Source organism: Anomaloglossus baeobatrachus, chromosome 9 (genome assembly GCF_048569485.1).
Source record: "Anomaloglossus baeobatrachus isolate aAnoBae1 chromosome 9, aAnoBae1.hap1, whole genome shotgun sequence".
NCBI lineage: Eukaryota > Metazoa > Chordata > Amphibia > Anura > Aromobatidae > Anomaloglossus > Anomaloglossus baeobatrachus.
Window position 1 is genome coordinate 56,561,921 of NC_134361.1, and position 25,832 is coordinate 56,587,752.

The 25,832-nt window shown below is 46.2% G+C and overlaps 1 protein-coding gene across 1 annotated transcript in view; it reads left to right on the forward strand.

Annotated features, from left to right (window-relative positions):
* STK26 (serine/threonine kinase 26) overlaps positions 1-25,832 on the forward strand; it is a 129,267-nt gene that overhangs the window by 81,976 nt on the left and 21,459 nt on the right. The window contains exons 4-5 of the mRNA XM_075322656.1: positions 4,892-5,000; positions 5,090-5,247. Coding sequence (XP_075178771.1) covers positions 4,892-5,000; positions 5,090-5,247 — 267 coding nt within the window. The remainder of the gene's footprint in view (positions 1-4,891; positions 5,001-5,089; positions 5,248-25,832) is intronic.

Genomic DNA, 25,832 nt, shown 5'->3' on the forward strand with positions numbered 1-25,832 from the left:
TGTCATCCCAAAAATTACTTTTTGGCTGCAGATAATTTTTGATCTGCAATCAAATACTGTTTACCCTGGAAGGTATACTGAAAACGCAACTACCTGGAGAAAATTAGGTTATATCCCCTCTGCAGCCACTCGCTGTGTGTGTGTGTGTGTGTGTGTGTGTGTGTGTGTGTGTGTGGCGCTGCTGTGAATTAAGTGTGTGTGTGGCGCTGCTGTGAATTAAGTGTGTGTGTGGCGCTGCTGTGAATTAAGTGTGTGTGTGGCGCTGCTGTGAATTAAGTGTGTGTGTGGCGCTGCTGTGAATTAAGTGTGTGTGTGGCGCTGCTGTGAATTAAGTGTGTGTGTGGCGCTGCTGTGAATTAAGTGTGTGTGTGGCGCTGCTGTGAAGTGTGTGTGTGGCGCTGCTGTGAAGTGTGTGTGTGGCGCTGCTGTGAAGTGTGTGTGGGGCGCTGCTGTGAAGTGTGTGTGGGGCGCTGCTGTGAAGTGTGTGTGGGGTGCTGCTGTGAAGTGTGTGTGTGGGGCGCTGCTGTGAAGTGTGTGTGGGGCGCTGCTGTGAAGTGTGTGTGTGGCGCTGCTGTGAATTGTGTGTGTGTGTGGCGCTGCTGTGAATTGTGTGTGTGTGTGTGGGGCGCTGCTGTGAAGTGTGTGTGGGGCGCTGCTGTGAAGTGTGTGTGGGGCGCTGCTGTGAAGTGTGTGTGGGGCGCTGCTGTGAAGTGTGTGTGGGGCGCTGCTGTGAAGTGTGTGTGGGGCGCTGCTGTGAAGTGTGTGTGGGGCGCTGCTGTGAAGTGTGTGTGTGTGGGGCGCTGCTGTGAAGTGTGTGTGTGTGTGGGGCGCTGCTGTGAAGTGTGTGTGTGTGGGGCGCTGCTGTGAAGTGTGTGTGTGTGTGGGGCGCTGCTGTGAAGTGTGTGTGTGTGTGGGGCGCTGCTGTGAAGTGTGTGTGTGTGTGTGGGGCGCTGCTGTGAAGTGTGTGTGTGTGTGTGGGGCGCTGCTGTGAAGTGTGTGTGTGTGGGGCGCTGCTGTGAAGTGTGTGTGTGTGGGGCGCTGCTGTGAAGTGTGTGTGTGTGTGTGTGTGTGTGTGGCGCTGCTGTGAAGTGTGTGTGGGGCGCTGCTGTGAAGTGTGTGTGGGGCGCTGCTGTGAAGTGTGTGTGTGTGTGTGGGGCGCTGCTGTGAAGTGTGTGTGTGTGTGTGGGGCGCTGCTGTGAAGTGTGTGTGTGTGTGGGGCGCTGCTGTGAAGTGTGTGTGTGTGTGTGGGGCGCTGCTGTGAAGTGTGTGTGTGTGGGGCGCTGCTGTGAAGTGTGTGTGTGTGTGGGGCGCTGCTGTGAAGTGTGTGTGTGTGGGGCGCTGCTGTGAAGTGTGTGTGTGTGGGGCGCTGCTGTGAAGTGTGTGTGTGTGTGTGTGTGTGGGGCGCTGCTGTGAAGTGTGTGTGTGTGGGGCGCTGCTGTGAAGTGTGTGTGTGTGTGTGTGTGTGTGTGTGTGTGGCGCTGCTGTGAAGTGTGTGTGTGTGTGTGGCGCTGCTGTGAAGTGTGTGTGTGTGTGTGTGTGTGGCGCTGCTGTGAAGTGTGTGTGTGTGTGTGTGTGGGGCGCTGCTGTGAAGTGTGTGTGTGTGTGTGTGGGGCGCTGCTGTGAAGTGTGTGTGTGTGTGGGGCGCTGCTGTGAAGTGTGTGTGTGTGTGGGGCGCTGCTGTGAAGTGTGTGTGTGTGTGTGGGGCGCTGCTGTGAAGTGTGTGTGTGTGGGGCGCTGCTGTGAAGTGTGTGTGTGTGGGGCGCTGCTGTGAAGTGTGTGTGTGTGTGTGTGGCGCTGCTGTGACACGTTTGTCTGTCAGTGTGTTGTTGTGACTATAGCCACTCCCTGCACCACACCGATGACTAGAAGTGAGCAGCTGCAGAGGGGAAATAACCTCATTTTCTCCCTGTAGGCGCTTCCAGTAAACCTGCCAGGCACAATGAAAATGCTGTTTGGTTGCAGATTACCACCATATCTGCAGTTATATGGCTTTTCTGGAGATTGCCTTTAAGCTAAGTGACCTGGTTATCTCACGACTATAAGGCCTCATCCACAAGCCTCGTAGACTTATTGCACGTCTTAAGGCTATGCGCGCACATTGCGTACAGTCACTGCAGAAATTTCTGCAGCGATCTGAAGAGCACACGTGCGCTTCCAATCGCTGCAGAAAATGTCCGTAGTGGAAAAAAAAAAAGCCGATTCCATGCGCTCTGCTGCAGCTCCTGTCATAGACAGAGCAGGAGCTGCCGGCAAAGCGCACGGAAGAAGTGACATGTCATTTCTTAGAACGCACACTTCGGGCAGCAGCTGAATCGCTGCGCTCTAGGACGCCATGTGCGCACGGCTCCTGCATAATCTCCATAGATTATGCAGGGGACGCAGGACGCATGCAGTTACGCTGCGCTACAAAGCGCCGCGTAACTGCATGTAATTACGCAACGTGCGCACATAGCCTTATACCTGCGCTCTCACCCGCCCCACACCTATGAGCCTGCCTATCCCTGTTCCACCACAATGCAGATGTTACAGGCGCGGGGCAGAATGTGAGCGTGCTCCTTTCAGTCTATGGCAGCACGCTGAACTCCTCAGCATAGGAAACATTGAGCACATGGAAGATGACACAAAGCAGCCTTTCATCGGCTGGTGATTTCCGTACCTAAAAACCTTACAAGCACTGAACATAAGTGGACTTGTTTGGTGAGACAGAGGAGGTTGCCTTACACCGTTCTTCCATCCAGACCCTGCCAATTGCTTTTTTTTTTTTTTTTTTTTTATTATAAAAGACTGGAAAGGAAACAAAATGAGGTTTCTGGTTTGTTTACAGTGAGCTTATTTCCCTGTGCCCGGATCACCGTACCTGCACGACATAAAGACCCTTTCACGCTGTGTCTGCTCCGTCCAGTGCACGCTGCTGCATTTTACTTTTTTTTTTTTTTTTCTCGATGGGCAAGGCTGCAATTTCCTGCTTTACACAGAAGTCATTGGTTTAGTCTTACTCGGTCTCAGAACACAAACTCCCTTTATACATGTGCCCAACATGGGCGAAAACCAAGTGTTGTGACTGGCACAGCTTCTACCAAGCAAATCCGAACACTGGCAGCTTGTAGGACCTGGCTCTCAGCTTAGGGTAAATAAACAGGTATTGCAGCCCTAGTCTTATGTATATATTTTTGTCCAATGCCAAGAGGAACTTAAAGGGAACCTGTCACCACTTTTTCGGCCTATGAGCTGTGGCCACCACCACCAGGCTCTTTTATATACAGCATTCTAACATGCTGTATATAAGAGCCCAGGCCGGGGGTATAACCTAAAAAATACTTTATAATACTTACTGAATGGTCGCGCTGTGGGCCTTATGAGTGTCTCTGTTGTCCGGCGCCGCCTCTTTTGGCAATCTTTGTTCTCCTTCTCTAGCCGCGGTGCAACATCATCCACACTCGCCGGCATTCAGGTCCTGAGCAGGGCAGATCAAAAAAATTGTAGTGCGCCTGCGCAGGAGCGGCGAGTGTGTATGACGTAGCCATGTCATGCACACAGGCTTCAGAAAGAGGACGAAGATGGCCGAAAGAGGCGGCACCGGACAATGGAGACTGCCATTAGGCCTACCGCGTGACCGTTAGTGTTTTGTTACTCTTGGCCTGGCCTCTTATATACAGCATGTTAGAATTCTGTATATAAGAGCCCGGCGGAGGTGGCCACAGCTTATACGCCAAAAAACTGGTGACAGGTTCCCTTTAAATGATCCAACATCCGTGCCGAGTCCCCCTGTAAATGTGCGGCACAGTGACATTGCTGCGTTTACACACCTCTCCTCCCATAGTGGGTGATTCAGTTTTCCCACCGTTTCTCTGCTCAGCACCTCCTAGAGGAAAAAAAAAAAGGATATAAGTAGTTTCTATTTCTGTTTTTATTGTTCCAGCGGTCTACTTACCAGTTGACTCATAAAACAGCCCTACAAGTATATAAAGATCGGAGTAAAGTCCAAGACACTTTGTATTTATTAACCCCGCTCTTCCTGTATGAACCGATGATGTATTTCTGTGCCGATCCTTTCCTGCTTAACCCATCGGACCTCAGAGCAGCAGAATTTTACGGTGATGCTGTGTAATATGAAGGAAGAATGAGGATTTTTACATTAAAGTATCTTTAGAAATAACATTTTTTAGAAACCACCAGAACATCTCTATAGATCAGTATATAATTCGCTCAGCACTTACAAATCTTATAGTTTGATTTGCTTTTTCTTTGTAATCCCTTCCAAATCATCAAGCAATCTATTAAAGCAGACTGGAAATAAAATTAAAAAAAATCAGCATTTATTTCATTGTGGATTTTTGTTGCTGATTTTAGCCACTTATTTAATTTATTGCAATGTATAAAAATGCATTGAAAAAATTCACAGCATGTCTTTAAAGGTCTAGTATTTGTAACCCTTACTATTTATGTACAGTTTGTTTTTTTTTCATTTGCAGCGCAGGTTGCCCTTTGCGCAGGTTGCCCTTTGCGCAGGTTGCCCTTTGCGCAGGCTGCCCTTTGCGCAGGCTTCCCTCGCGCGCCAATGATGGGCCCAGAGAGGTCAAAGAGAAAAATTGTTTCCGGAAAGGCTTTTCTCCTCCATACTTAGTGCTATGATCTTCACACCAGTGAAGATTTTTTTTTTTTTTTTTTTTTTGCCAGACCATCAAGTCACCGCTGCAGTCAATTAGCGCCTGCTGATCAGCTGCAGTATTTACATTTCATTTGAGCAGTAGTGTTGGCTGTGAATGAGATGCTACTTTTTTTTTGCTATATAAAACTGTAGTATATATTGTATCTGGGAACGTCCTGCTTAACTTAAACATGTTTTTGTTTTTTTTTTTTAATTTTTCTTTTTACTTTTTTCTCTTTCTAGCTACGAGTGGGACCTTTTGATGAGTTCCAGATTGCCACTATGTTGAAAGAAATCTTAAAAGGTCTTGATTATCTGCACTCGGAGAATAAAATTCACAGGGACATCAAAGGTTGGGCCAAGACAGGTTTTTCTGAAGTTTCCCCCCCGACTGCCGCTGGGCTGACCGCCATCCATCTCGTGTTGTCTTATGTCTTACAGCCGCCAATGTGCTGCTCTCAGAACAAGGCGATGTCAAACTTGCTGACTTTGGTGTGGCCGGACAGCTGACTGATACGCAGATTAAAAGAAACACGTTTGTAGGGACTCCTTTCTGGATGGCGCCTGAAGTTATACAGCAGTCGGCTTATGACTCAAAGGTGAGAAAGCGAAATTTCATCTGCCCTCCATGAGCTTCCATGTGTATGAAGGAAATAAGGTTTATCCGGGTAATGTACCCTCGTCTGCTGTCTGATGTCTTGTTTTCTGAGTTTTAATTGATTCTATTTCAAGTTAAAGAGGAGTTCTGACTTTTCCTGGATTTAGACCTCTTTAAAATCCTACAGCTTTTTTCTTCAGGACTTTACAGTGCTCTGCAGCCACAGTTTAAAGAGGACCAACCACCAGGATTTTCCTATATAAACTAAAGCCAGTGCTATACTGGCGCTATCATGCTGATTCTATACATACCTTTAGTTGGGAGATCGGATGTATAGTTTCTGAAATACAGGCAAGTAAAGTTTGTGAAATGCACTGTTGTTAGACATTCTGCAGCACCTATCAAACAGTCATTTCACAAATTTACTTGCCTGTATTTCAGAAAGTATACATCCGATCTCCCAACTAAAGGTATGTATAGAAGCAGCATGATGGCGCCAGTATAGCACTGGATTTAGTTTATATAGTAAAATCCTGGTGGCTGTTCCTCTTTAAGTGATTGGAAAATCATTTGCATAGTACATGGGCACTTTAGATTCAGCAGAAGGTGGCTTTAGTTCGATATCGCAGTGGCAGATATTGACAGCGCTGCTTCAATGTTATAGGGATATGCCCATCTTCAAGATCCTAGCCAAATATGTCCTAGGCATAGTAATAATAAAATTAGCAAATACCTTGTTAGAAATATAGTGAATCAGGAGAACTATACTATGACTCTTACCTCATGTGCAGGGCATTGCAGCTTAGGTTACGACCACGAGCAACTAACTGTCACTAAATGGTCGTAACCATGGGATACCTAAGCTGCAATGAAGCATGGCTATATCAGAAGTATATTGCTTGTTTAATTGGAGGTATTTGCTGCTATTATTATTACAAACAGAGAAAATACACAGGACCGAGGGTTGCATGTCGGGCAATTGATCAATTATATCAACGTCTAAGTTTATAATTGACAGCAACCATGACTACATATTAATACTGGACAAGTCGCAAAGAACAGCGTGAAAACCAAGAAAGAAACAACCGACCAAACGTCCAATTGATGTGAAAACAGATTTTTTATTATTATTGATCAGTGCAAGGTGGACATACAGATAAGTTATTTAAAAGAAGCACAACAACCAGGAAAGACCAGCAGTGTGACAATTGCCCATATAAATCCCCAGACTAATACAGGCACCATATGTATAATGGCAATCAGCAAGGGAATGGATATTAATGGGTTAAATGGGATAAAAAAATGTGATGAAAGACAGTTACGTTATTTAAGGAATTATTCCCATAAATCAAAAAAGCTGCTGACTGCTCATTATTAGGCATGTATTAACTGCATAACAGCCAGACATACAGAAGTGGCAATCGATGAAACGCCACATCAAAAGAACCCTTTTCAGGGATGATATCCAATTGCCTAAGTAAAAATTATACTGGTGCCGGTACAGTCACCTATAGGGCCACGTGGGAAGATGGGCACGATCCGTTGCATAAACCACATAGACAAATTCATCACAAAACGTGAATGTTACCAGATATAAGCCAATACTATATAGCAAGACAATGCCTACACTTACCACGTGTGTGTCAAGGATTACAACCAGCCGGAATTTCCGCCTACCCGACGGCCGTTTCGGCCCTGACGAAGGCGGTTTGCACGTGGTAAGTGTAGGCATCCATTCCCTTGCTGATTGCCATTATACTTATGGTGCCTGTATTAGTCTGGGGATTTATATGGGCAATTGTCACACTGCTGGTCTTTCCTGGTTGTTGTGCTTCTTTTAAATAACTTTTATCTGTATGTCCACCTTGCACTGATCAATAATAATAAAAAATCTGTTTTCACATCAATTGGATGTTTGCTATAATTATTAGTAGTATTAGTATTATTCTATGTTATTATTTTTTTTATAATAAAATATTAGTAAAATAATATAAATATTTTATTAGTATTATATAAAATATAAAAATAAAATTTTATTTTATTTAATACAATAAAATAAAAAAAATATAATTTATTTTTTTATTATTCTTCTTCCTTCTACATATTGATAGGATCTTGGAGATGAGAATACCTCTTTTAAGTGTTTTGCCTAGCTGGGGATTGCCTTACAAAATGATTCCAGATATGGGCCTCAATTCATCTTGGTCTTGTTTTTCTTGTTCTCCTAGTTTTATTTTTCTTGTTTTTGTTCCCCACACCTAATTTGTTAATTTAGTTGCATCGAAGGGCTCATTCACATGGCCGTTCCGTTTGTCCTGGTCAGTTCCTGTTTTTTTGCGGACCCACGGACAGGACCATCTTTTCAATGTCTTTTGTGTAGGATCGGATGGCACATAGAAGAATTTCCATGTGCATCCAATCCTACAAAAAAGATCAGATGCCATATGTCCGTTCCGTTATTATGGAACATGTCCTATTCTGTTCCGTAATAACGGACCGTGACTCAATACAAGTCAATGGGCCCGCAAAATCCCCGGAAGCCACACGGAAGCACTTCCGTGTGACTTCCGTCGGGTTCCTGTGCAATCTGTGTCCTGCTCCCTGCCAGCCCCGCGGCTGCTCGCACTGCAGTGTGTCAGTGTCTGCCCGCAGTATCAGCAGCTTCTCACACTGCAGGGCAGGCAGACACTTACACACAGCAGTGTGTGCAGCCGCGGGGATGACTAGCGCTGCAGCTGTCATCCCCGCTGTCAGGAGGTTAGATGAGATCGTTACCTGCTGTGACGATCGATCTCCTCTGCCGACGTCAGCGCTGTCACTGCCTTCTATGCCCGCCGCCTTCTCACATCAAGTCTCCAGGGCAGCCCAAGACTGTCACTAGCTGTGACGTCACGGGCTCCCGCGATACTGCTGAGAACGCGGTGGGCATAGTAGTCAGTGACAGCGCTGAGTCGGGAGAGCAGGAGATGGATCGTCACAGCAGGTAATGATCTCATCTATCCTCCTGACAGCAGCACTTGTCATGCCCTGCAGTGACCTGGGCTGACCTATTGATGTTAGCTCAGGTCACTGCATTACTCTCCCAGCCAATGGGGAACATTCTGTTCTTCATTGACTGGGACATTGACTATGGTATGGATCGCAGTGGGACCCCCTTATTGGATTACGCCGGACCCGGATTTGATTGTTCGTTTCAAATAAAACTTTTTTTTCGTTTTTATTATTTATTTATTTTTTTTATTACTGACTGAGTTGGTGATGTCGGGTATCTGATGGACACCGTGACATCACTAACCCCAGGGCTTGATGCCAGGTGACATTATACATCTGGCATCAACCCCATATATTACCCCATTTGCCACCGCACCAGGGCAATGGGATGAGTTGGCGCAAAGCGCCAGGATTGGCGCAGCTAATGGATGCACCACTTCTGGGGCGTCTGTAGCCTGCTATTTTTAGGCTGGGGAGTGTCCAATAACAGTGGACCTTCCCTAGTCTGAGAATACCAGACCACAGCTGTCCGCTTTACCTTGGCTGGTGATGCAATTTGGGGGGACCCCGTGTTTTTTGTTTTAAATTATTTATTAAATTTAAAATAACAGCGTGGTGGTGCCCTCTGTTTTGGATTATTAGCCAAGGTGAAGCTGCCAGCTGTGGTCTGCAGGCTTCAGCCGTCTGCTTTACCCTAGCTGGCTACAAAAGATAGGGGGACCCTACTTTTTTTTTTTTTTTTTTAGATTATTTTTTGGCTAAATACAAGGCTAAGCACCCTTTAGTGGCATATGAATGTCACTAAAGGGTGCCAGCTTAGAATATGCAGGGGGGTGGGACATTATCTATCTTTCTCATCTATCTATCCCTCTCTTCATTCATTCATTCATTCATCCCTCTATCTCTGTCTCTATAGCTAGCTATCCATCTCTAGATCTACTCATCTATTTATCTTTCTTGCTGCTTCCGTTTTTTGCGGTCTGCAAAAAAAAAAACCGGAAGGCACACGGATGACCCAAGGACCGTATACGGAACGGGTGCCACACGGATGCATCCGTTGAAAAAACGGACCGTTTTTTGCGGACCGCAAAAACTGAACGGTCATGTGAATGTAGCCTTAGTCTGTGGTCTCATGTTTTTGTTTTGCGGTTTCTGGGCGTAGTTTAGAGATTCCAAATGGTTCCACCTAATTCATCAATTGAGAATTCTTTTCAATCATTGTAAAATTTGATGAAACTCTACTCCCATTTTCCCCTGGTGTATTTTTCAGTACAGCAGGATTCGGGTGTAAATTGTGCAAAATGTGTGATTTGTCTCCAAAAGCTTGCAATAACAGTCCAAGACAGGAAGAAGAAAAAAAAAAAAAGAACTTTCTACACAAATTCATGAATAGTGTGCGCCAATTTGAAGCACTTGGCCCCAAAAAACGTCAACATCATAAGATGAAAATGTGACTTGGAAAACTCAGATTAATCTTTTTGCATTTTTATAAAAGCCCACAGACCTATTAGACCAAAGTTGTCCCAACCTGCTAGAATCGGCTGATCGCACAGAGTATGGGGAGTTCTCAACTGGTACCCAACAGATGTTGGAGTACAGGAGTCTCCAGCTGTCGGATTTCCAACTGCCAAATTTTTTCGTTCCTGAGAAAAATCTGTTGCCAGAGAGAACCTAGAACTTGGCTCCTGTGTATGTTGGGGTAGAGGGTTCTCTGCTAAACGATTGTTCAGCCAATAGGAAATCCAAGTGGCATATTAAAAAAAAAAAAAAAAAAAACACACAACATTTTCAGCATTTTGTTTCTTGATTCAATGTCGTTCATCATCTGGGAGATATTTGTGGTGCAGATTCAGTTTTTCAGCCCGCTCTATACATGCGGACAATGGCATGGATGAACAGTTGTGTCCATACATCCCAAAACATAAAAAAAAATCAGTCTTGTAAACTCCCCTTTTTTTGGCGTTCTCGCCTGATCAATTGGCGCACCTTGATACATATATTGTTACATAGTATAAAGGAAAGAAAATCTGGAGCCATACACATAGTCCTTCAGCAGAAGCCTTGATAATTTTTGCTCCAAGCATTTTTAAAACAAAATCAGTGTTTTCCCTTTGGACGCTGCAATGATACACCGAGCATTATAGTAATTGCTGAGTAGCGTCCCCAGTTGTTTTGATGGTGGTTCTGCTGCATCCCCATGTGATATACTTCAGGCTGTGGCGTTTACAGGCAGATACACTGATATCACTTTATACATTGCTTATTTTGCATAACTCTTATAGGCAGTGTTCACACATTGTGTTTTTGTGGTGTTGACGTTAAGCGTATTTTTATGCAAATTTCAAATCCTCTTTTTACAGTACCAACAAACAATAGGATAAAGAGTTGCACACCAGTCACAATGTATAGGGGAAAAAATATTCCCCTATACATTGACTGGTGTGCAACTCTTTATCCTATTGTTTGTGTGACGTAACAACCTCCCATGAGTCCCGGGGGAGGGAGTGTCTGTACCGCTAGAACTGTGACGGCAGTGGAAGGTGAGTATCCGTGTTTTAACAGAGGCAAACATGGAGAATCGTTTGTTTGAATAATGAACAACCCCTTTAAGGAACTCTGAGTTAAGCTTAAACACTTGCATAGCGCACAGCTTGAGGATGGTGCTTAAAGAGGCACTCCCAACTAAGTCTCTTCCTCTTAAAGGGAACCGGTCACCAGGTTTTTCCCTTATGAGCTGCAACCACCACCAGTGGGCTCTTATATACAGCAGTCTGGAATACTGTATATATGAGCCCAGGCCGCTGTGTAGAACATAAAAAAACACTTATAATACTCACCTAGGGGGCGATCTGGTCCGATGTGTTGTCGCTGCTCTCTGCTCCGGCGCTTCCTGTTTGCGGCCATCTTTGCCCTCAGCAGGGCAGATCAGAGTGCGCCTGTGCAGGACCACAATGCCAGCCTGGGCTGTATAGGACTGCGGATATCGCAGCAGAGAGGAGGCGCCGGACTGGAGAGCAGTGACACCCAAGGGATCGGACCGCACCCCCCAAGGTGAGTATTTTGAAAGTGTTTTTTACGTTATACAGAGGGGCATGGGTACTTATATACTGCATTCTGGGATACTGTATATAACGGCTCACTGGTGTACGCAGCTTTGTCGCCAAATCTGGTGACTGGTTCCCTTTTAATATATTGCAAACCTCATATTATATAGCACTGTGTACTTACAATTGCTCATTTTGCCTTTCTACCCAGTAATTTTTTCTCTTTTCCTTGTATGTAGAAGCAGGAAGATTCTTCTGCCAACATAAATCATTGCCCTCTTCAACTTCTGACCCAGCTGTTCCCTCCTCCCCCCACAGGGCACTTCTGCATTGATGACTCATGCAGGGGAAAGAGACTTCCTATTTCTACATTGAGCTTAACCCCTACGTGGCACTTCGTAAGCAGGTGTCAGTTCCCCTTAATCACAACCTGCTATGTCTGTCACACCAGTGACATCACTGTGCACATGAAGAGATGCGGAGACAAGTTAGATGTTTCTGCTCTCTAATCTGTGATCGGTCAGTCAGTGTGACTGACCAATCACAGCATGATCGGTGGGAGGTACGGAAATATCAGCACCTGCCACACAATCACCCCAGGAGCTCAACACCGCTAACAGTTGAGCTCCTACAGTAACGGCCAGGGACAGCGCGCATGCTTATTAACCCTCTAGATGCCTTGATCAGAAGGTTGTGAGGGGCTCCCTCTCACCCCTGTCGTCACCTCTGCAATGAAATCACGGGGAGCAGATGGGTGTCATGGACCCAGAGGTCAAACAATGACTGTTTGCCAAATATGGTGGCCTGCTAGGTCTAGGGTCTAACAGACGTTCTGTCAGTGTAATCTGACAGGTCGAATCCATTGCAAGATATGCCTATTGCAATGTATGAGACCCGTGATCAAAATAATTAATAAAAGTTAAAGTTCCATAGAGGAACCAAGTTAAAAAAAAAAGTAAACAAAAAACAACTTATAAAAAATAACAAACAATATGAATATTTATGTATAAATAAAGTAATAGTTACACATTTGCTGCATCCAGAACAACCCAATCTATAAAACGGTCACACTATTTATCCCCTACAGTGAATACTGGAGAAAAAAAAAATTAAAACATTGCGAAAACTATGCTTTTTCGTCATACCTCCAAAATAAAGTATAATAAAATGCAATCAAAATAGAGGCATCACTGAAATGGCTGAAAACAATCTTTTTCCCTCAAAAAACAAGCCACCACACATCTCCGTCAGCAGAAAAAATAGAAAGCTACAACTTTCAGAATAAAGTGATGGAAAAACAATACTTTTTCTATGAAATTTTTTTGTCTAAAAGCGGCAAAAAAAGTATCAATCTAACCATACTGACCCGACGAATATTTATCACATTTACCATATGGTGAACGGCATAAAAAAATAGATTTCTTTATCGCTCCTAATTGGGAGACCCAGACGATTGGGTGTATAGCTACTGCCTCCGGAGGCCACACAAAGCACTACACTTAAAAGTGTAAGGCCCCTCCCCTTCTGCCTATACACCCCCCGTGGGATCACGGGCTCCTCAGTTTTCATGCTTTGTGCGAAGGAGGTCAGACATCCACGCATAGCTCCACTGTTTAGTCAGCAGCAGCTGCTGACTTTGTCGGATGGAAGAAAAGAGGGCCCATATAGGGCCCCCAGCATGCTTCCTTCTCACCCCACTTTTGTCGGCGGTGTTTGTTAAGGTTGAGGTACCCATTGCGGGTACGGAGGCTGGAGCCCACATGCTGCATCCTTCCCCATCCCCCTTAGGGCTCTGGGTGAAGTGGGATTTTACCGGTCTCCAGGCACTGAGACCGTGCTCCATCCACAGCCCCTGAAAGGAACTGCTGCATATGGAGCTGAGTATCGTCAGGGACATGGCCCTGCTTCATCAAGGTACTCTGTGTCCCCACACAGACGCAGACACACTGCAGCATTGCTGGGTGTGTTAGTGCGCCGGGGACAACAGCGCGCACGCTTGTGCCACTGCTCACTACAGCTCTGCTGAAGGAGTATATGTATTTGGAACTGCCGCGCCGGCCGCTGCTGTCAGTTTGCTGCGGCGCGGCTGGGACTTGTGGTGCGCCGGGGACTTCCGCGCTGGCCGTGCATGTATGACGGCCGCGCTTATTACTCGAGTCCCTGGCTTTCTGCGGCCTAGTTTCGTTTCGTTCCCGCCCCCAGGCCTGCCAGTCAGGGGAAGGGCGGGACGCTGTGCAGAATGTCAGCACAGAGGGCTGGAGTCTACTTTACATACTCCAGCCCTCACACTGGGCACAGTGGGACACCAGTTTCCCGCACTTTGTCTGAGGCATGCCCACGGTCCGCCCCTCTTCACAGAACGCCGGCAGCCATTCCTGTGTGCAGTCTGAGCTGGAGAGGGGAGACAAGTTTTGGGAGACCCAGACACGGGATTCTGGCGACCACACACCCGCGTTTGAGCGGGCGGTAAGCGGCGCCTCTGGTGCTGAACCCACTACTGCCGAAGTGTACATTTGTATTTTTATGCTTGTACGCTATACATTGCACTGTACGGTCGCTGGTGCTTCCTGGCTATATACCCTCCTAGATTGCTCAGAGGAGACAACAGCATGTCATCCGCAAAAAGCAAGGGTGCCAAGGCACAGGCTTTCTATGCTGCTTGTACCGCATGTGAGGCTTCTTTACCGGCAGGTTCCACTGACCCCCACTGTGTGCAGTGCTCGGCCCCTGTGGCAACTGCTCGGCCGGGGCCTCTGCTAGAGGTGACCCAGGGAGTACCACCTGTGAATACTGTCCAGGTGACGGGGACGGAGTTTGCAGTTTTTGCAGATAGATTGTCTGTGACTATGACTAGAATTCTAGAAACGTTGCAGTCTAGACCAGTAACTCAGACCATGGGCACTGTTCAATCATTGCTCCCTGGTCCCCCTCTGTTGGAACAGCCCCGGGCTCCGGGGGTGTCCCATGCATCCCAGTGTGACGGTTCGGACACGGACGACAGTCCCAGACAGCCTAAGCGAGCTCGCTATGAGCGACCCTCGACTTCATCACACTGGTCAGGATCCCAGCAGGAAGGCTCTCTGTGTGATGAGGCGGAGGTAGCTGATCAGGATTCTGATCCTGAGACCGCTCTCAACTTGGATACACCTGATGGGGACGCCATAGTGAATGATCTGATAGCGTCCATCAATAGAATGCTGGATATTTCTCCCCCAGCTCCTCCGGTGGAGGAATCAGCTTCACAGCAGGAGAAATTCCATTTCAGATATCCCAAGCGTAAATTGAGTTCTTTTCTGGACCACTCTGACTTTAGAGAGTCAGTCCAGAAACATCACGCTTATCCAGATAAACGTTTCTCCAAACGGCTTAAGGACACACGTTATCCCTTTCCTCCTGACGTGGTCAAAGGCTGGACCCAGTGTCCCAAGGTGGATCCCCCTATCTCCAGGCTTGCGGCTAGATCCATAGTTGCAGTGGAGGATGGGGCTGCACTTAAAGATGCCACTGACAGACAGATGGAGCTCTGGTTGAAATCCATCTATGAAGCTACCGGCGCGTCGTTTGCTCCAGCATTCGCTGCCGTATGGGCACTCCAAGCTATTTCAGCTGGTCTTACACAGGTTGACACTGTCACACGTGCATCTGTGCCGCAGGTGGCATCCTTAGCCTCTCAAATGTCTGCATTTGCGTCTTACGCGATTAATGCTGTTCTGGACTCTACGAGCCGTACGGCAGTGGCGTCCGCCAACTCCGTGGTTTTACGCAGAGCCTTGTGGTTAAGGGAATGGAAGGCAGATTCTGCTTCCAAAAAGTGCTTAACCAGTTTGCCATTCTCTGGTGACCGACTGTTTGGTGAGCGGTTGGATGAGATCATTAAACAGTCCAAGGGTAAGGATTCATCCTTACCTCAGCCCAGACAAACCAAACCCCAGCAGAGGAGGGGACAGTCGGGGTTTCGGTCCTTTCGAGGCTCCGGCAGGTCCCAATTCTCCTCGTCCAAAAGGATCAGAGGAACTCAGATTCTTGGCGGGCTCAGTCACGCCCAAAAAAGACAGCCGGAAGACCCGCTACCAAGGCGGCTTCCTCATGACTTTCGGCCTCCTCTCTCCGCATCCTCGGTCGGTGGCAGGCTCTCCCGCTTTGGCGACATTTGGCTGCCACAGGTCCAAGACCGTTGGGTGAGAGACATTCTGTCCCACGGGTACAGGATAGAGTTCAGTTCTCGTCCTCCAACTCGATTCTTCAGAACGTCTCCGCCTCCCGACCGAGCCGATGCTCTTCTGCAGGCGGTGTGCACTCTAAGGGCAGAAGGTGTGGTGATCCCTGTTCCTCTTCAGGAGCAAGGTCACGGTTTTTACTCCAATTTGTTTGTGGTGCCAAAAAAGGACGGATCCTTCCGTCCCGTTCTGGACCTAAAACTTCTCCACAAGTACGTAAAAACCAGACGGTTCCGGATGGAATCCCTCCGCTCCGTCATCGCCTCAATGTCTCAAGGAGATTTCCTAGCATCAATAGACATCAAGGATGCTTATCTCCACGTGCCGATTGCTCCAGAGCATCAGCGTTTTCTACGGTTCGTTATAGGAGACTAACACCTTCAGTTCGTAGCTCTGCCTTTCGGTCTGGCGACAGCCCCACGGGCCTTCACCAAGGTCATGGCAGCAGTAGTAGCAGTCCTGCACTCTCAGGGACACTCTGTGATCCCGTATTTGGACGATCTACTTGTCAAGGCACCCTCTCAAGAGGCATGCCAACACAGCCTGGACGTTGCACTGGAGACTCTCCAGAGTTTCGGGTGGATTATCAACTTTTCCAAGTCAAATCTGACCCCGACCCAATCGCTAACATATCTTGGCATGGAGTTTCATACTCTCTCAGCGATAGTGAAGCTTCCACTGGACAAGCAGTGCTCTCTGCAGACAGGGGTGCAATCTCTCCTTCAAGGCCAGTCACACCCCTTGAGACGCCTCATGCACTTCCTAGGGAAGATGGTAGCAGCAATGGAGGCAGTCCCTTTCGCGCAGTTTCATCTTCGTCCACTACAGTGGGACATTCTACGCCAATGGGACGGGAAGTCGACGTCCCTCGACAGGAACGTCTCCCTTTCTCAGGCGGCAAAGGAATCTCTTCAGTGGTGGCTTCTTCCCACCTCATTGTCAAAGGGAAAGTCCTTCCTACCCCCATCCTGGGCGGTGGTCACGACGGACGCGAGTCTGTCAGGGTGGGGAGCGGTTTTTCTCCACCACAGGGCTCAGGGTACGTGGACTCAGCAAGAGTCCACCCTTCAGATCAAGGTTCTGGAAATCAGAGCAGTGTATCTTGCCCTACAAGCCTTCCAGCAGTGGCTGGAAGGGAAGCAGATCCGAATTCAGTCGGACAACTCCACAGCGGTGGCATACATCAACCACCAAGGAGGAACACGCAGTCGGCAAGCCTTCCAGGAAGTCCGGCGAATTCTGTCGTGGGTGGAAGACACGGCATCCACCATATCAGCAGTTCACATCCCAGGCGTGGACAACTGGGAAGCAGATTTTCTCAGTCGCCAGGGTATGGACGCAGGGGAATGGTCTCTTCACCCGGACGTGTTTCAAGAGATCTGCCGCCGCTGGGGGATGCCGGACGTCGACCTAATGGCGTCCCGACACAACAACAAGGTCCCAGTCTTCATGGCACGGTCTCACGATCACCGAGCTCTGGCGGCAGACGCCTTAGTTCAAAATTGGTCGCAGTTCCGGCTCCCTTATGTGTTCCCACCTCTGGCACTGTTGCCCAGAGTGCTGCGCAAGATCAGGTCCGACTGCCGCCGCGCCATCCTCGTCGCTCCAGACTGGCCGAGGAGGTCGTGGTACCCGGATCTGTGGCATCTCACGGTAGGCCAACCGTGGGCGCTACCAGACCGACCAGACTTGCTGTCTCAAGGGCCGTTTTTCCATCGGAATTCTGCTGCCCTGAACCTGACTGTGTGGCCATTGAGTCCTGGATCCTAGCGTATTCGGGATTATCTCAAGACGTCATTGCCACCATGAGACAAGCTAGAAAACCAACCTCCGCCAAGATCTACCACAGGACGTGGAAGATATTCTTATCTTGGTGTTCTGCTCAGGGAGTTTCTTCCTGGCCATTTGCATTGCCTACTTTTCTTTCCTTTCTACAATCCGGTTTGGAAAAAGGTTTGTCGCTCAGCTCCCTTAAAGGACAAGTCTCAGCGCTATCTGTATTTTTTCAGAAGCGACTAGCACGGCTTCCTCAGGTACGCACGTTCCTGCAAGGGGTTTGTCATATCGTCCCTCCTTACAAGCGGCCGTTAGAGCCCTGGGATCTGAACAGGGTTCTAGTTGCTCTCCAGAAGCCGCCTTTCGAGCCTATGAGGGATGTTTCCCTTTCTCGACTTTCACAGAAAGTGGCTTTTCTAGTAGCGGTCACCTCGCTTCGGAGAGTGTCCGAGCTAGCAGCGCTCTCATGCAAATCTCCCTTCCTGGTGATTCACCAGGACAAGGTGGTTCTGCGCCCGATTCCGGAGTTTCTCCCTAAGGTGGTATCCCCCTTTCATCTCAATCAGGATATCTCCTTACCTTCTTTGTGTCCTCATCCAGTTCATCAATGTGAGAAGGATTTGCATTTGTTGGATCTGGTGAGAGCACTCAGAATCTACATTTCCCGCACGGCGCCCCTGCGCCGCTCGGATGCACTCTTTGTCCTTGTCGCTGGTCAGTGTAAAGGGTTGCAAGCTTCCAAATCCACCTTGGCTCGGTGGATCAAGGAACCAATTCTTGATGCCTACCGTTCTGCTGGGCTTCCGGTTCCCTCAGGGCTGAAAGCCCATTCTACCAGAGCCGTGGGTGCGTCCTGGGCATTACGGCACCAGGCTACGGCTCAGCAGGTGTGCCAGGCGGCTACCTGGTCGAGTCTGCACACTTTCACCAAGCATTATCAGGTGCATACCTACGCTTCGGCGGACGCCAGCCTAGGTAGACAAGTCCTTCAGGCGGCGGTTGCCCACCTGTAGGAAAGGACTGTTTTTACGGTCCTGTCACGAGGTGTTATTTTACCCACCCAGGGACTGCTTTTGGACGTCCCAATCGTCTGGGTCTCCCAATTAGGAGCGATAAAGAAGAAGGGAATTTTGTTACTTACCGTAAATTCCTTTTCTTCTAGCTCCAATTGGGAGACCCAGCACCCGCCCTGTTTTCTTAGGGATTTTTGTTTTTTCGGGTACACATGTTGTTCATGTTAAATGGTTCAGTTCTCCGATGTTCTTCGGATTGAATTTGTTTTTAAACCAGTTATTGGCTTTCCTCCTTCTTGCTTTTGCACTAAAACTGAGGAGCCCGTGATCCCACGGGGGATGTATAGGCAGAAGGGGAGGGGCCTTACACTTTTAAGTGTAGTGCTTTGTGTGGCCTCCGGAGGCAGTAGCTATACACCCAATCGTCTGGGTTTCCCAATTGGAGCTAGAAGAAAAGGAATTTACGGTAAGTAACAAAATTCCCTTCTTGTGTGTTTTTGTTCATGCTGCATCCCAAAAACCTGACTAGAAAGCATTCAAAAAATATGTACTCGAAAATGGTAACAAAAAATGTCAACTCATCCCGCAAAAAAAAACAAGCCCTCACATAACTGTCTGCAGAAATATAGAAAAATTATAGCTCTCAAAGGTGATGCAACTGTAAAGCTATTTTTTTTTTCCAGTGTGATGTAGTTGACAGACCTAAAAAAAAAAAAATAGCAATATAAAGCTGGTATTGTTGCAGTCGTACTGACCCAAAGAATAAAGCAATCTCATCACTTATGCTGCACGGTGAATGGTGTAAAAAAAAAAACAATTCTGGACCTGCTGTTGATTTGTCCATTCTGCCGCTCAAAGGCCAGAACTTGGCTCGGCTCACATTTATATCCGAGATTGACAGAACCCCCAATTGGAACATTTATGAGGCAGATAAAAACACTTTGGACCCTCTCTGGCCTGTGATCCAGCAGTGCCCATCTTTATAGACGTACATAAATTACGGTCGATCACCTCTTTTGTGTTTACATCTTAAAAGCCGGACACCAACTAACAGAAGCTAGAGAGTATCTCTGCTGCCCCATAGGCAAATGGATCCCTTTTTAGGTTTCATATGAATCGTATATTTTGTAGATTTAGTGGAAAACCAGATGTAAGTGTTCAGCGTAGAGCACAGGATAGATGTGAACTGATTCAAAATGTTCTGTCCCCCAAAATGCCACCAATAAAAGCTGCTACTCAACAAAGTCTCTACCCAGGTCCGTAGTCTGTTAACAAAAACATAGGGGGTTTCTACATTACTGATAGCACAAACTGTTTGGAAAAAGCGCTATGGCAACACGACCCCCGCAAAAGAAATCCAGTTAAATCTGCTCTCCCAAATCCATATGGCCCCCTCATTTATGAGCCCCACAATGTGTTTAAACTGCAGTTAGTATCTACATGCTTGGGATTTTTCTAGCAAGGAGAGCCCACTGAATTTACATGGTACATGTCTCCAGAAGCTCAAGCTGGGCACAGTATACAGGCACTACAATGTACTGGGCACTACAATGGCTGATTTTACATTTTCACTTTACATCATCCATTGCTGCTTGTTTCTGGGAAAACTCTCATGGAGTTAAAAATCATCATTACACCCTCTGAATTTCCAGAGGTATGCAATATCAAACTTGGGTCACTTGAGTGAGGTTTCTGCTCTTCTGGCACTTGGAGCCTTTGTATATGAAGGTCATAAACTATGAAACCAGGAAAGTGTTCTCCAAAATGCAAATGGACATCCCTCTTGAGTCTCGCCATAGGGCAACAAACGGTACTGAAAAGTCACTTATGGGTTATTGTCATGTTGACAAGAAGTCGTTTAACAATTGATCTTTCTTTGTAATCATTTTCCCTTGTGAAAATATCAAATCTTGTGACTTGTCAGTCGGGAGGAATCTCACCACAGCAGGTTCTAATGCTGAGAGGCTGTCAGTCGGTGCCAGGGTTGGTTACAGCCGCCACTCTCCTCACAGAACAGTGACTGAACCCACACTGATTACTGAACGCTTTCGGGAGAATTAAAGTTTTTTGGGTTTTTTTTGTTCCTTTTTTTGTTCCTCCCAGCATCAGTGTTTAATATACAGGCACCGGGCAGGTTCCAAACACTGTTACCTTAAGATGAACCCCATATCTGCAAGTAATATAGTTTTTCATGTAACTGGTTCCCTTTTAAAAGGATTCAGCTAGTTAGTTTTAAATCACAGATGATATGGACCTAATGGGAAACAGAAGAATTAACTGGGTAGAAGGGCAAAATGAGCAATTGTAAATACAAAATGTTATATAAGATGACTGCAATATATTAAGAGGATTAAAACATTGATCGGAGTGCTTCTTTCAGAAGCCCTAATGGGTTACATTGGTGTTTCAGCTTTCTAAAGCGTGTTCTTTTTAAAGGGGTTTTTTTCTGTGAAATAAGTCAGGAGCATCTTTACTCTTGATGGATTTTTGCCATTTCTGTATTTATTCTTCCTGCTCATGAATGAGAATATTGAATAGTGTTCCCCTTGTGTCAGAGTTGTTTAGTACAGTCAGCGCAGATTGGACAGTGTTAGGGACGTGCCTGCGACACATTGGTAAGTTCTTATAAATTTCTCTGAGGAGTAACTGAGGAACAGCAGTACGAAAACTAGTATGCAGTAAAATAGATGTAACAGGAGAGTTGACAGTACAATTATTTTTTTATTTTTTTTTTTATACAAAAGAATAGGTTATATTTCCTTTCATGCATTGATTTTACTGCCTAGCTTCCTGCTGAGCTTTTTCATGCAGGATTTATTTTTTTATGTGCATTCATTGTATTGTAAAACCGTGTTCTGCTGCGCTGGCTGGATTTTAGATCTTTTATCTAGAGTGCTGCATTGTGTTTTGTCCCAAGGCAATAAAGAGCTCAGCAGGTGATAAAAATACATGACAAAATAACTCAAAAGAAAAATACAAGTATCTGGTGAAAGAAAGGTAAACCTGTACATATCGAAAGATAAAACATTAAAAGGGCCTGTGACTGCTCTATAACCCGGCCTGATGCAGTGGTTACCCAGCTGTGACATTACAACTCTCAGCATTCTGTGATCGGCCATGCTGGGAGTTGTAGTTATGCACCAGCAAGAGCACAGAGTATATTGCGAGACACAACCCATCCTATGATGGTGTAAATGGACTTCTGCGGACACTTCCAGTGGCCCAGTAGATCATATGCTACAAACGTTAATCCAGTTTTAGATCATATAAAGGGCTGTTTTTGTTTTATATTTGGCTTTGTTTTTTTGTCTGTTTGTTTTTTTTGTTTGGTGTTTGGCTGTGTGTTTGGTGTTTGGCTGTGTGTTTGGTGTTTGGCTGTGTGTTTGGTGTTTGGCTGTGTGTTTGGTGTTTGGCTGTGTGTTTGGTGTTTGGCTGCGTGTTTGGTGTTTGGCTGTGTGTTTGGTGTTTGGCTGTGTGTTTGGTGTTTGGCTGTGTGTTTGGTGTTTGGCTGTGTGTTTGGTGTTTGGCTGTGTGTTTGGTGTTTGGCTGTGTGTTTGGTGTTTGGCTGTGTGTTTGGCTGTGTGTTTGGTGTTTGGCTGTGTGTTTGGCTGTGTGTTTGGCTGTGTGTTTGGCTGTGTGTTTGGCTGTGTGTTTGGCTGTGTGTTTGGCTGTGTGTTTGGCGTTGCCTGTTCTTTTATGGGATCCCAGACTTGTGGTGCATTTACAAAGTATGATTATCAGGAAGGAGCTTTCATAGAAACAGGCACTTTTCCCCATAATTGTGCAGGCTGCCTATGAATGAGCTGAATGTTTATAGAATGATCAATTTACTGATCATTTTGTGCACATAAACAGGCTATTAAATGACCACCAATCTGGAATATTGCATGGATTGGTGGTAATTTTAAAAAGGTTCACAAAGTTTGAAAGTTATTCCATATGACTTTAGATCTTACAACTAGGGTCAGAGAACTGGGGCTTTAAAGATTCCCAGCTATCAATCATATGCACACTGTTTTTTAAGTCTGGATTCCTCAGAGCCAAAAATCTCTGGATTGATGGGGGCTCCAGCGACCAGGAACGTATCCGCTAACCCTTCAAAACCTCAGGATACCCCTTTGAAAGCCTCAGATATTTCAGTTTAAGTGCAGCTTTACTTTGTACTATCAACACTTCATTTGGAAGCAGTTTTTGAATTGTACCCACCTAATAAATGTTTTTAAATAGTTTTAAAAAGGATCTATCATCACTTCGGTAACTTCATGAAGGGATCAAAATTTACAACCTTTCTCAAATCTATAATGCTAGGAAAACGAAAAAATAAATTCTGCCCATATTCGGGATGAAAGCTCTGCCCCTTTTTAAGAGAGTAAAGAGGACTCTCCACAGTCTTACTGTTTTGACAGCTGTGTGAGACTTCCTGCCTCTGAGCTGGGAGATCCCACTGTGGGTGGTAATGGGTTGGGAGTGTCCAGAGTGGAAACACAGGGATTAACTGTGTGATCTTATTTTATACTAGCTGTAGACATATAGTAAGCAATGTAAAATGGGTTTGTGTGTTTTGTTGGGAATCGGGTGAAGGGGGGGGGAGACTGGAAGAAATACAAAGATAAAATTTGTCACGGTCTTCAGTGTGCTGTGACAGTCTGTATGTGGTGAGAGATGAAGATTCGGCCTTTATAAGTGGCTGCTCAGCAGAATAACCCTTTAGAAGCAGCAGTGTCCTCCTGTATCTAGGCTGTGTTATATATAGGAAAATCTTATTACACCTAATATTAAGAATTAAGTAAAGTTCAGGTTCCTGGTTAGAGGTGAGCAAATATTTTACCTGATTTTTCTTTTTGTGAATGCCCTGCTCTTCAGGATGTTTCAGTTTAGTTTCTTTTTAACAAATTTTGAGAAATTGGAAAATCACTTCTCCAATTTTTAGTTCTGAAATAAGTCGACAAAAAATGTAATAAAGAAAACGAGAAAAACCCTGCCAGTTCTAAGCAAAAACTCCACTTTTCCACTAACATGGTGTAAGGCCTTGTGCCCACACTGGGGTTTTTTTCTGTGGATTTGCCACGGTTTTTGCTGCAAAGAGATGCGGTTTGTGTTCATAACCTTCCTGCAGTCCTTACCCAGCAAAATCTATGGGAAATCTAAAATGCTGTGCGCACACTGCAATTTTTTTTTTCCCCCTATACGTTTTGCTTACTGTCACTTCTTTTCCGCAGGCACCTGCGTTTTTGTCATAGATAATGGTAAAAAAACGCAGGGACCAACCCGCGGAAAAAAAAGCACCAAAACCGCATGCGGGCTTCAGGTGCGTTTTTGGTGCGGTTTTTGCCACGGGGGCGGAATTATGCCAGAATGTGCGGATTTTTCTTAAACACACATTTCCCAGTGCGCACAGACCCTAAAAAAAATCCGCTCCCTTATCTCCCAGCAAAGTGAATCTTGCCAGATTTTGCACTCGCTCCCATCTGAGTTTCTTAGGGCCCGATTCTATATTGGTTTTACTTTATTGTTCAGTTTGTGTTTTTTGTGGCTGTTTTTAATCAGATTTTTTTTTTTTGTCTTTTAGACTGTTAACATTTTGCTTTTTTGCAGCGTTTTTGGCGCAAATTGTCATTTGTCTACAGTACATATTTTGTATTTGCAGCATTTTTGCAACCCCATCACGGTTTATGGTGAAAAAACAAAGAATGGACATGCTGCAGTTTTCCAATTCACTCATGAATAATTCAGTCGTGCGCATGAGATTTTTGAAATCTTGTAGCTTTTGATGGTACTGTTAAAAGTAGCTTTCAATTTACATAAACCAAGCAAAAAAAAAACTATTTGTGAACATATACTTATATTTCCTGTTTTCAATTTTCTAATTTTTCAACATTGGTGCAGTTTGGGGTTTTCGGTCTGATTTCTCCATTGTGACTTTTTAAAACTTAAGAGAATTTTTCATAAAGGTATTCGGTCCCCGTCTGATTTCATGTATGCCAAATATTGTGGTGTAATTCTTCTATTTTACAGAATGTATAACTTTTCTTTGTCGCTCCTTATTGGGAGACCCAGACAATTGGGTGTATAGCTATGCCTCCGGAGGCCACACAAAGTATTACACTAAAAGTGTAAAGCCCCTCCCCTTCAGCCTATACACCCCCCGTACTGCTACGGGCTCATCAGTTTTTATGCTTTGTGCGAAGAAGTGTACTTATAGATTATATGATTATAGACTATACTTTACACTGTATGGTGCACTGTTGATTTTTGTCTATATACCCTCCTGTATTGCTCAGAGGAGACAACAGCATGTCGTCCACAAATAGCAAGGGTGCCAAAGCACAGACTTACTATGCTGCCTGTGCAGCATGTACGGCTATACTGCCGGCAGGTTCCACTGACCCTCATTGTGTGCAATGCTCGGCCCCTGTGGCACTTTCTCAGCCGGAGCCTCTGCTAAGGGTGGCCCAGGGAGAACCACCTGTTAACACTGTCCAGGTGACAGGGACGGAGTTTGCAGTTTTTACTGAAAGACTTTCTGAGACTATGGCTAAGATATTAGAAGCCTTGCAGTCCAGGCCGGCATCTCAAGCCAGGGGCACTGTGGAATCATTGCCCCCTGGTCCCCCTCAGTTGGAACAGCAATGTCCTCCCGGGGTGTCTCATGGATCCCAGGGTGAGGTCTCTGACACGGACCGCAGCCCCAGACCGATTAAGCGAGCTCGCTATGATATCCCCTCGACATCATCACAATGTTCAGGGTCTCAGCGAGAGGACTCTCTGTATGATGAAGCGGAGGTAGCTGATCAGGATTCTGATCCTGAAGCCGCTCTCAACCTTGATACTCCTGATGGGGACGCCATAGTGAATGATCTTATTGCGTCCATCAATGAAATGTTGGATATTTCTCCCTCAGCTCCTCCAGTGGAGGAGTCAGCTTCTCAGCAGGAGAAATTCCGTTTCAGGTTTCCCAAGCGTACAAAGAGTATGTTTCTGGACCACTCTGACTTCAGAGAGGCAGTCCAGAAACACCGAGCTTGTCCAGATAAGCGTTTTTCCAAGCGCCTTAAGGATACACGTTACCCTTTCCCCCCTGACGTGGTCAAGGGCTGGACTCAGTGTCCCAAGGTGGATCCTCCAATCTCCAGACTTGCGGCTAGATCCATAGTTGCAGTGGAAGATGGAGCTTCACTCAAGGATGCCACTGACAGACAGATGGAGCTCTGGTTGAAATCCATCTATGAAGCTATCGGCGCGTCTTTTGCTCCAGCATTCGCAGCCGTATGGGCACTCCAAGCTATCTCAGCTGGTCAGGCGCAAATTGACGCACTCACACGTACGTCTGCGCCGCAGGTGGCGTCCATAACCTCTCAAACGTCGGCATTTGCGTCCTACGCTATTAATGCTGTCCTGGACTCTGCGAGCCGTACGGCGGTTGCAGCCGACAACTCGGTGGCAATACGCAGGGCCTTGTGGCTGCGGGAATGGAAGGCAGATTCGGCTTCCAAAAAGTGCTTAACTGGATTGCCATTTTCTGGCGACCGTTTGTTTGGTGAGAGA